The sequence below is a fragment of the Melospiza melodia genome, chromosome 6 (assembly GCF_035770615.1).
Source record: "Melospiza melodia melodia isolate bMelMel2 chromosome 6, bMelMel2.pri, whole genome shotgun sequence".
NCBI classification, from domain to species: Eukaryota; Metazoa; Chordata; class Aves; order Passeriformes; family Passerellidae; genus Melospiza; species Melospiza melodia.
Window position 1 is genome coordinate 57,075,001 of NC_086199.1, and position 12,219 is coordinate 57,087,219.

General features: G+C 39.2%; 1 protein-coding gene across 7 annotated transcripts in view; it reads left to right on the top strand.

The window, feature by feature from the left end:
• The window catches only part of SBF2 (SET binding factor 2), a 229,782-nt gene that overhangs the window by 41,720 nt on the left and 175,843 nt on the right, over positions 1-12,219 (top strand). For 4 of the 7 annotated variants that reach the window (XM_063158476.1, XM_063158478.1, XM_063158481.1 and 1 more), the window contains exon 2: positions 3,500-3,588. In XM_063158476.1, the coding sequence (XP_063014546.1) occupies positions 3,500-3,588 (89 nt within the window). The remainder of the gene's footprint in view (positions 1-3,499; positions 3,589-12,219) is intronic. The other 3 variants (XM_063158477.1, XM_063158480.1, XM_063158482.1) reach the window with 1 other exon arrangement.

The window sequence follows — 12,219 nt, forward strand, 5'->3', positions numbered from 1 at the left end:
CTTCTAATCCTTGTATCTTGAACACAGAACTATAGGGAAGTGATTCCCTTTTTTCCCCTTTAAAATATTGCATTTCTATGATGCATCCTTCAATTACTGTTCCATGAACTTTTTGAGAATTTTAGTCTTTCTCTGTATTTAAGTTGATATTTTCCTGAAGATTCAGCTTTACTGCTGTGGGCCTGAAGTTTGTTGAACACCTGTAATGTTTGTGAGGCTTCTGTGAGCTGTTCTGAACAGGATCCTTTTCCAAATTGAGAACTCAGGTACCAAATCAGTTGGGCCTGAACTAGAGGGAGACAGAAAGCGTTTTTGGTTTCCAGGTGTTTTCCCAGCAGTGGGGACAGGCTGGGGACACAAGGAGGAATGTGGTTCTGCACCTCCTGGAGGGAGCTGCTCCCTGGAGTGGTTTCTCTCTGGTTCCAGAGGTGACCCTAAGTACAAGTTCAGGCAGCATGAGAGGTTTGTGTGGCTTTCAGAAAATGCTCAGCAGCACATCATTTTCTTCAGGGAAATCCCTATGGAGGTTTAGAATCCTTCTTGAAAGCAAAATGGAATTACATGCAGCAAACTCTAACACTGGTGGCCAGCATTAGTGGCCTTTTAAGGAAAGCAGCCTAAAAAAAACTGGTAAGCTTTTGACATAAAGGAGAGAATATGAAAAACTTCAAAAAATGTACATCTCTCAATTCTGAATTAAGAGCTTCCTATACTGTGATGTAGGGAGAGTCTTTGTAGCAGTCAAGTAAAAGGAGAACTAGAAGGGTTGATAGCTTCAGAACATGAGGAAGTAGAAGAAATTTTGAGCTACTTTCCTGGATGTCATTATATACAATTGTAGTTGGTAGTGTCAGAAGTTTCAGTCTCTTGTAAACTGAATTCAGAGTTAAAAAAAGTCACCTGTGTTCCCACAGAGAAACTTGCATAGTTGGGGCTGTTTGCTGCTGTAACTCTCTGATATTTCCTTTTCCAGAAGTCTGGATACCTCTGTTCAGCTCAGTCCTGCCCTTTCTGCAGGCTGAGCTCTGCCTGGAGGATGTTTGTGCTCTCCCCTGCTTTGGGTGCATTTGTTTGCTGTCTTTATGCCACCTGCCAGCCCTAGAACAAGTGCAGGAAGAAGAGATTTGACAGAGATATTGTGACAGTGTTCACAGGGGCTCTTGGATGAGGGAAGAGACGAGAATGTTGACTCCATGTTTCAGAAGGCTTGATTTATTATTCATGGTATATATATTATATTTTAACTATACTAAAATAAATAGAAGGAAAGGTTTCATCTCAGAAAGCTAGCTAAGCTAAGAATAGAATAGAAAAGAATGAAAACAAAGGCAGCTGACTTGGACAGAGAGCGAGAGCCAGCTCTGCCGTGTCTGGTCACTAAATGCAAATGTCCACCCGAGACCAATCACAGATCTACTTGTTGCATTCCACAGCAGCAGATAAACCATTGTTTACATTTTGTTTCTGAGGCCTCAGCTTCTCAGAAGGGAAAAAATCCTAAGGATTTTCACAAAAAGATGTCTGTGACAAGATATGACTTAGGATGAGCAGATAATGTGGTAATTTGAGACTTGAACTCAGCAAGGGGAGAAGTTCTGACACTGAGTCAGTGAAGGAGCAGCCCCTTTGTGCAGTCACCTACTCCACAGTCACTGCTACTGTCTGCAAAAAGGAATGGAAATGCTTTGGTAGAGAACATGAGGGGAACGCTTAACTGTGGATCAGTGGCTGGTGACCCTGTTCGGTTATTGCAGTCTAACAGAGAGCTCCTTTCCCTTACGCAAACTGCAGCTGGAGCCATCTCTGAATTTGTTCCTCAGGCTCTGGCACATCCTGGCTCTGCCTTCTGAGCATCTCTGCAGCTCCTCTAGAATGTGATACTTCCTTTGCCTTTACTTTCTGACCTCCTGCGCAGAGCTCCCAGCTAACCCTGTGTGACTGCAGTCTGTGAGCAGGCTGCCCTTGGCAGTCACACTGTGTGCTGCCTTGGGGCTGAGATTGCTTTTGGGACTCTCACTCCTTGTAGTTTGTATGGCCATTGTACCAAGAACATCTGCTCTGAGATTATTCCCAAGGCACAGTCACAGAATGTTAAGTGTAAATATGCACAAATTGGAGAAAATTCTGCCTGCTGACCCATCAGATTGCTCTGCCCAATTGTCTTGTAGGATGTTTTGTGGGTTTAAGATAGCAGCAAACTCAAACTGTAAATTAGCAGGAAGCTTAGAGGAAGCCTGGTTTTTTTGTCACTGTAGCACTGATTTATGCTAGCAGACTTGAGTTGTGTCAGACTGAAAATGGTTTTTTATGGTAAAGCCAGGAGAATAATGTATTCACTGCTGCTGCCTGGGTGTCTGCAGAGGAGGCAGCACATATGGACTGCTACTACTAATGCATCAATTGGACTGCTTCATAATAGCAGAGTACAGCTTTGAGAAGATGATCTTTGAGAAGATTGTCTTCGACAAGAAAATGTTCAACAATTTTAATGCTTAACCTCAACATTTTGTGATACAACTTTACAGAAAAGATGATTCAATTAGATAGGACAGGTCAGCTATTAAAAGGTGTTTTAAATAGTTGCAAATTTCAACTTTGCCATTGATGTATGGACAGACTGAAGAATGAGCACCCTGCAGAGCAGCCCTGTGGAAAGGGACCTGGGGCCATTGAGGTTACAGTTTGTTCATGATCTCCTCTCTGGTGACCAGCAGCAGACCTGATGGAATGGCCTCAAGCTGAGTCAGAGGAGGTTAGGTTGGATAGCAGGGAAAAGTTTCTCCAGGATTTACTGCAGGATTTCAGAAGGTGAAGAACAAAATTGCTGTTTGTAATTCTGTGCATTCCTGGACCATTCAGGGTGACAGTGCTGCAATTTTGGGGTATTTGTGGTGTTTCCAAAATTGATCTATAGCACTGTTGCTTCCAAAAAAAGGAACATGTAAAAAAAGAACACAGTTACATCAGAAAAGTTACCAGAAATTACCAGCTTTTCTTCACATCTTTGTGTGGAAAACCACTGCTGACTTGTCCAAGGAAATCAGTGTGAAATACTGACAAAGAGCAAGTGCATCCTGCATCAATCATGTGGGATTCTAATCTGCAGATTTATGTCAATATATAGGCTTCTTTTGGAAGACTGCTTCTTGAGAAATTATTGCTTTCTCTTTTAAATATCACATTATCCATTATATTAAACTCAGTGCTCTTTGTAGAGAGAGACCAAAATTACCAATAATCACCTGTCATTTTAAAAACATGAAAGGTAGAGGCTGGATGCAGCTTGTATCTTCATTTCATGTAGCGATTCCTGGTGTTAGTGCTGGAAAATGTTAGGATTGTCTTTATTAAATGACTTGCAGGACACATTTGAGGAGTGTGTTCTGCCTCTCATGGTGAAAAACTTATTAATATTGGGTATATTTTGAAAATATTCTCAAATGTGTGGTGATTTCAATTCCACCAGTTTGCCTTTAAGTAATTGGATTTTATCTTTCAGCAGGACCAACAGAAGGCTTGGGGAAGATAATACAAAGGTTTCCCCAGAAGGACTGGGAAGACACTCCTTTTCCACAGGGAATAGAGTTGGTAAGTTTGCATTACATTTTGTGAGTTTTAGCATTTCTTTTACATGCATTTGGAACATAAATCTACCTTCATGTAATGATCTGTATTGTTTAACCCAACAGGGCATGGGTTAGAAATTAGTGAGCATAGGGGATAGATTGTAGGTTTAAGAATAACAATTTTGGCTAACAGAAGATAATTTATTCTGGTATGCACAGCTAAGTAAATATTCCTTGAATATAGAAAATGTCTGCTGCAGATTTATAAACTGTGTGTTTAAAAGAAATGCTTATTTGTGCTCCTGTGTTTTGTGAGCCTTCAGATGGCAGATGACTTCTCATTGTCATGTTCAAATAATTACAAATGCATATTTGTATAATGTAGATTTAGAAAGAAATTAATATAATATCCCAATAAACTGGATTTATTAAAATGGTCAGCAAGGCTGGTGTGCAGGGATCTATTTTAAACAGGGAATTCCCAAGGTGCTGCTGTTTTCCCTTCCTTGGTCTATTCTTGTGGGATGCAATGAAAAGGTGGATCAGGGATTCACTCAGCATATTGTCTCTAAAAATCCTGAAGAAAAAGGAAGGACTGTGGTCATATTCTGAAATGAGGTTTCTGAGAAGTCAGAGTGAAACTTTTACTGGTGTGAACTGAGCAACATCTGGGGCAGGATGAGCTATGGGAGGAGATGGGCTCTAGGAAATGTTGCAATAGGAGTCTCTGTGCTGCGGGGCACAATCAGCTGCAGAGGACAAGGACACCAAGTCTTCACTGAATTTATTGCACAGCCAACAGAGCAGGCTTTTCCCAGTCTGGCACCTTCCAGGAGTGTTCAGCTCCCTGCCCTGTGCCACTGCCACGTGCTGTGCTCTCATGAAGGAAGGAAGGGGACTGGGCTTGGTTCGCTCCCTGAGCTCATGGCCACGCTCTCCTTCTCTCCTCCTCTGGGCTTTCATTTCAGCCCCAGCCTGGCCTTCCAGGGCTTGCCCTGCCCTGCTCTTCGGGGTGAGCAGGATTTCTCCCCCTATGGTGGGGAATTGCAGCCTCTTGGTGCACTTGCATAACCCCAGGTTTGGCAATGCCGAGCTCTGCTGAAAAGGGGAAGCTCCAAGGTTCAGCCAGGAGGGTTCATCTTGTCTCAAACAACCCCAGGGCCTGAGTCATGGGGAGGTTTACTCTGTGCACAGATCTAAATCTCAGATCTTCCTGACCTCGTTCAGAGAGAGCAGTGGGTCTGACTAGCTGTGGAGATGTGAAAAATAAATAAAATAAATAGGCACGCCTTCTCTTGAAGCAGTGAATCTTAATCTGTGCCCAGGTGTTATCTCCCATTTAAGTTTAATTGTAGGATTTTAGCCCTACAAGAAACACCTTTCTAAAAGAAGATTTATTTTTTTTTAATGGGACAAAACGTTATTTCTGTATTGATTGTCAAATGACTCATTAGGCCAAGCCATTAAAACTTTAAACTTTCCAAATAAAACAAAATCTGACAATTTAACAACATCAATTCGGCCAGTTGGCAAAATCAGTCAAGTTTTGATCTGCTTTCCAAGTGTGGTAAATAAAATTTTAATTAATGAAGATTGAGGAGTTAGTGCAAACATCAAGTACTGAAGTAAATCACTTATGAAAGTCAGATGTTGGCGGGAATTTTTTTCAAGGTTTTGGATGAATCTAACAACTATCAAAATTAATTCATGGAAAGGAAAGAAGAAAAGCTGTGTTACCATGTTCTGTCACCTCAAGATTTAATATCATTAAGGGGGTAATAGGCACACCTTAAGAAATGGGGAAAAGGGTAAGAATAGATTAGTTGACAAATGTATATGAGACTGCACTTATTAATAGCACTTAATTGATAAGTTTGAGTTAATATCCTCTTAAATGTACCTCCTCTTCGAAAGATCTGTATGGTTTCTGTTAAATGGAAAAAAAGCCATGGTTTATATCTGAAAAACATGTCAAGCTCTCTTCACTGTGTTCTCATGAAGGAAAAAAGCCAAAGCTTTTCATGCTTAATGATAGGATTGAAGGGAGTGTTGTTTTTTTTTTGAACCGAGTTTTGCTAAACAGGCACCCGTGGGACAAACTGGGTCTAATGGACTTGCCCTTGACTAAATGAAGAGGGATCATTTTGACAACATCTCTAGGAATGATGACTCAACTTCACCTTTCACTTTGACTGTATTTTGTAGTTTTGGTAGTTTGACAAAAATATAGAGAATTGGGTCATTATAAAATGTGATTGCAGTCTGAATTTCACTGAAGGGTGTTGTTTGGTGTGTGTTCTGGATTAAAGGATTAAGAGTTATTCAAATGTGTCTGTTTTTATGTGAGCAGCATGATAGCTGTGTTCTGGTCACAAACACATGAGCTGGGAGTAAGCACATTGTCCAGAATTCAACAGAAATAAACTCTATTCCATTTTATTCAAGTCAGGTACTTTAATTTATCTTGTTCAATAAATTGTGTGTCTTGTGGTTGTCAGTGGTGAGCAAAACCATGAGTGTCTGCTGAGGGGATGATGCTGTCAGGAGGTGTTGGTCAGTGTTTTCTTACTCCTCTTACTTGTCTGCATCCTCTGAAATTACCTAAAGAGGTTTTTCTTAATATTTTTGCATTTGCTACTTCACAGAGAACTTCACAGCTTTAAACTTCGTTCTGTTTGTAACTGAATGCAGAAACTTTGATAAGACCTCTGCAAATTGCTGTGAAACATACCTGAAGTCTTCTGCAAATGGGTTATTGATAATTATAGTAGCTGTTAAGGGGCTGAAAACATGTTATTGTGTGATGTAACTGTGAATAGGATACAGTATTTCATAATGTTATATATCATATATGTTGAGTGTTACTTCAAAAGCAATAAAATCCACTTCTTCCATTTGTTAGAACCTTTTGTGGACTATTCAAAAGAAATTTAAGGAACAATTTCAGTTTACAATCTGAGGATCTTCATTTTACTGACCAAGAGCAGTCCATCTGCAATTTATTGACAAATGCAAGTCAGAGTGAGTTTCTTCCAGTTCCATGGAAGTAAGCTGACTTTGAGGGGTAATGAGAGATTTATGCTCATTCTTAAAGGTAATAAAATATTTGGCTCAGAAAAGCATTTCAGTCACTGGTTTTTGAAAGAATGCAGTTACAACACCCCAATCTGATAGCTGCCCCCCATGATATTTAAAATTAACATGTTTGGGTATCCTTCTCCATAGTATGTCTATTTCTGAAAAGTTTTTTTCAGATACAGCTTAATTGTAGAAATAACCCTGTCAAGTCAGCTGAGGCATACAGAGCCATGTCAGGTCAGGACAATCAAACTTCATGATCTTGCTTGTAGAAAGAATGCTGGAGAGTGTGTGTTGGTTGAATGAGTCAGCTTTACATTTCTGCACATTTTTCCTATTTCCAATGCAGTTTTAATTTCACTGTGTAACTTTCTAGACATCATAATTAGTTATGCATCAGAGGAAGCTTTGGTATGTAATGTTATATTGTAAAGTCATTTTTGTCCCAGGGCTAAATTAGCTAAACTAATTCACCTGCATTACTCAGGGTTGGGAGACTGCTCTTAATGAGGCCAAGGGAAGTCATACCTAGGAACAGTTACTTTGTCTGGAGTTGGAACTGGATATGATGAGTTTCTGCAGTTTCTGAGTAACAGGGAAAGAAATTTCCCACTGTAACTGCTGCTGGTGTTAGCAGTAGTGTCATGATCCAGTAATTTGAATTTCAAATGTGGTCAAGTATAGAAATTAACATGTATTTCTAGACAAGATAATCACCTATCCAAAGAATGACTTCAATTATAAAATGTATTTTTAATTGGTAAAAAGTGCTGCTTAATACAACCATTTGAAGACCACTTACACAAGTTATGAGACTAAGAGAGGCTGCAGGTATCCCTTTGGGATGTGTAAGTTTGCCTGCTTCTGTCTAAAGGAGGAGTTGGAGTTGTTGGAATCAGTTTATTCCTCCTCCTTTGTGTACAGCCCTTGCTGTGGAGCTCAGCATTTCTGCACCCTTGTTTTGCTTCAGACATAAACTCTTAAATGGATGTGGAATATGTCTTTTATGAAAAATTGGATTCAACTTTTAAATTCCAACTAACCTGAGATACAAGAAAACCCCATGAGTTTTGTAAAATGAGAGCAAGGAATGGTATTTTCAAAGTGTATTTATATTCTGACTGATCTAGTTGGTCTTGTACAAATTTCCACTTCATTTTTGCATACATGATTTATGAGTTACAGCTCTACCTCTGAGATCTTAACTGATATTTACTTCTCTTGGAGCTTTACACTTGGAATGGGGAGAAAAAATCTGTCACAAAAACCCCACCAAAACCAGCTCATTTGTCTTCAAAGTTGCACTCTACTGAAGACATTTAAAAGAAGGCCAAATTTTAAAGTGGAAAAGTTTTTCAGAACTCCTAAACTTCTGAAAATTTCCACTGCAGAGTCTCTGGAAGTCATTACACATTCAGTCAGAAGAAATACTTTCAAAATTCAAGTGCTGATCTCTTAGTTTTGTTTTGCCACCTTGGTATAAGGCATCTTTTCTGAGAAAAAATCTGATGCTTGACCATTCTACTACTTATTTTAAATAAGACATAAGAGACAACTGGGGTTGCAGATTAGACAGTTAAGGCCTGAAGTGATTAAAGTTTTAAAGGAGTTAATCTTTAAATGCTTCAGTCTTAGCTAGCTGATCTGTAAGCCAATTTTTCTCAAACATTAATGCTTTTAAGGACCTGAATAAAGAGTTGTCTACAACATCCATTTAACCTTCAGTGCACCTGCTCAGCTGCAGAGATTTTTTGTTTGGTGGGAGATTTTTTGCTCCTCTTTCCCCTCAAACACTTTTTACCTCTCAAAGCTCATTACATATGTAATTCTTCAATGGACAACTGCACAGCAGAGCTCAGTGAAGCACTTGGAAATGCCTTGTGTTGTTTTTATTCCCATATTGCAGAACAGGTGCTTTCAGCACTTAGTAGGAAACAGATGATAGCCAAACTACAGAGATTTTTTTTTTGGTCAGAGTGTTTTTGGACTCAGCTTATATTCTTTGGACATATTAGCCTCCACTAGACAACTTAGAGTGCCCTTAATGTGGTGTATTTTACAGTTGTATTTCTGCTGTGCTGTAAAACAACTACATTGTGGTTTTAGAATCTAGTCTTACTGAATGGATGTTAGCTTCTGGATTTTGTAAACTAATGTGATAAAGTAATTTGATTTTGTACCTAAGCACTTGGAAGTAGTCCTTGTGTAGTATAACTTTGTCTCACTTGACTAAATGCTGTCAAAGAGTTCAATTAATCTGCTTTATCCACTCTTAGTTTTGTTTTGAGTTGGACAAATAATCACATCAGAGCATACAGTCAGCAGTTTTGGTAGGAATGATAAAATATTGAAGCAACACCTGTTTGGAATTTCAACTTTTCCAACTCTCTAATCTTTCAATGGAGTATATTGAAGTGTAACCTTTTTTGCATCTATCACAGTGTTTTAGAACCACATACTTGCATTTTAAGTTAAATTCTTTTCAGATCTCTGGAGGAGAAAGCCATTTTTACAAGCTTTTTAAAGAAATGCAGATATTTTTAGACTCACAGAGTGATTTGGGTTGGTTTTCTTCCTTGTTCAGTTCTGTCATCTCCACAGATAGTACTTGACTGCATGAGATGGTTTTGTCCACCCAAGCTTTGTGTGTGATTCAGCATCTTTCTTACCTCTCCATCTTGTTTAAAAATTATTTTTAAACAAGATGAGAAAAACTCTCCAAGTTTTTCTCATCTTGCTTAAAAATTAGAGGCAAGACTGCAATGTGGGCTTCTCTCTGAGTCTCTGCTTTGGGGTTTTTGTGTAACAGTCTGCAGAGGAGATTGTGAGACCCCCCCCCAGTTAAGCCATGAGGTGTTGTAACATTCACAAAATCCTGGCAGTGTTTTGGTATTTCCACCTTGTAACTTACAGACTTGTCTGTGTACAGTAAGTCTCCTGGGAGACCCTGCTTTTCCCAAAGGTTCTGAATTTTAAATATTAAATGTTTTTTTGTTGTTCCTTGGTTGATTTTTTTTTTTTCCAGCTCTTGAAAAACTCTTGACTAAAAAGGGAGAGCAGCATGCATCTCAAACACATGATGTGAAAATGGGCTGTATCCCCAGAAACCAAAACTGAAGAGCAGAAATCCTATTGTTTTACATGTGATATCAAAAATTATGGAGAAAAAATTATGGTTTTAATTATGTTCAACTTTATGATTAGCCTGGTTACAGATGTGCTTTGTGTTTTTAAAAAACATTAGTTTATCCTTGAAAGTTCACTTGGATGAATGCAGCACATGACTGTGGAGTGACACATGTTCTTGAAAAGCTGAGCATGTCCTTAACATCAGAGGAGGTTCTTTAGCCTAAGTGACCTGTTCCACTTTGGACTAATCATCACTGATTATTTCAGAATAATTTTATATGATCATAAATCCATGGAAGTTTGGGATGCAAGCAACAAAAGAAGAATTTATCTGGAGAGCCACCAACCAATGTCCATTTCTAAGGCAATTAAAACTCCTGTGAGTGCTGCACCCTCTGGATTTACTGTTTTTATGTTGGCCCAAGCACACAGAAATGAATTGAAATGAATTTTTGTGCACTATAATATCCAGTTGTGTTGCTATACAAAGCTCCTGTTTCCAGTTTTGCCTCATGCCATGTGCAGATGACTGTACCTCTCCAAGTTATTTGTGTAGTGTCTACATTTCCCCATCTGTTGTCTCCACAAATTAAAAAGTGGAGCTCAGCATGAATCAAAGGAGTTTAACTGTTGAATAAAGGTAAGCACTCTTCTGAAATGGCCAGAGGTTGGACTTGAGAAGACTTCAGATAAAATGAAGAGGATAAGCTGTTCTCCTTGTCCTTTGAGAATATGGTGGGTGAATGGATTCTCTAGCAAAGGAGATTTGGTGTAACCAGTAATAAATATTTAAATAGATGGAGCACATGCTATTTAGAATGAAAATTTTGAGCAGTCTTATTTGTTTCTGATGGAGAATGACATGTGTGAGGCTAACAGTGTGGCATGGAAAGGGGAATTGCTTGGATAATCTCCTGAGGTTCTCCTTAGATCTGTTAATCTGAAAAGCAAAGGCCCTGGCTCTCTTGTGTGCCTTCCAAGGGACCAGGCTGGGGCATCAGAATGGAGTTGAATGAAGAAATATTGTGGAAAATGAGAAATACCATGGGAGATGAGACCTGGTCTCTGGGGGGGGATTGTCAGGTGTTTCTCTCTCTGTTAAGTACAGCAAACTCTGACACCACTGGGTCATCTTCCTGTAAGTGCCAGAGAGGAAGAGAGAAATTGGACAAATATAACAATCCTGAAAACCACTGAATTACCTCAGAACCACTTTGCAGTTTGTTGTTTGAAATCCTATGTTTTGTTTCAGCTCCTTATTACAGATTATCTGTCAGCTTTCTGTAAGAAGTTGGAACTTCTTTTGCTCTTGAAGTTCTGTAATTGAGACAATTGTTGGGCTGACGTTTCTGGGGTTTTTTGTTTGGTTGGTTTGGTTTTTCTGTGTGTTTGTGCAGGGAGCTGAGAATTGGTGTGGTTTTGGAGAAAACCAGCCAGCAAGAGCATTGTGTGTTGAATTTACAACTATATATCCAGTTGTCACAAAGGGATCCTCTCTGGGGTTGTGCAGAAAGGCAGATGATGTGCAGCTAATCAAACACAGCCTATTGGGCTGGAGACAAGATTGTGAAACTTGAACTGGGTCGGTGAATGTGTTCTGGGAATCCAGAAATAATTTATCTATGAAGTTGATTCCTATGACTGTAAATCACTTTGGAATGTTTTCTAATAGTTCAAGAAAACAGATTAATGGAAAATAAGGGTATTTTATTTTTTTAAATAAATTTGTTAGTGGTTTGTTAAAACTGATACTTTTCATGCTAAGAATTTCTAATCAGTAGTACTTGTAAATCATTATGTTCCCCCAACTCCCCAGTTTGACCGACCTTTTAGTTTGTACTCTACATAAATTTTGGTGTGTTTTGATGCAGGTTTCTTCTGCTGGCTTGAATCATCTTAGTGGTTTTAAAGCTTGGCTTCTTAAACCATGAAAACTTTTTTGAAGCCTTTATGCAGTGTAAATGCTTATTAATAATAAATTATAAAAGGGGTGTCCTAGTTGTGCTCACCAAAGAACAGAAAAGAACATAAACAAATCTTGTGATGCTACTTCACAATTTTGTGCCTTCCATGGGCCACAGCTCATTTAGTCATTGCATTATCCAGTTTGAAGGCAAGCAGAAAGAGCAGAGGCTTTCTGCACCTCCCAGTTGGTGTAATTCCTGATTTCCAGATTCTGTGAAGGTCAGAGTGGCTCCAGGCATGCACCTGACAGCACCAATGCAGAAAGCAGCAGCTGATTCCACTGTTCCAGTGCCTGGCTGGGGCTGTGCCATGCAGAATTCCTGGGAAAGGACTTGGACCAATATTTTAAATTTTTCCCCCAAAAAGTAGTCCATCAGCCTCCAGCACCACTACTAACTGAAGTCTCAAACAGAGCTCAGTTTATGAATCCTGAGGTTGGGATGTTTTGTTTGTTTATAAAGCAAACACTAAATGTTGTTTC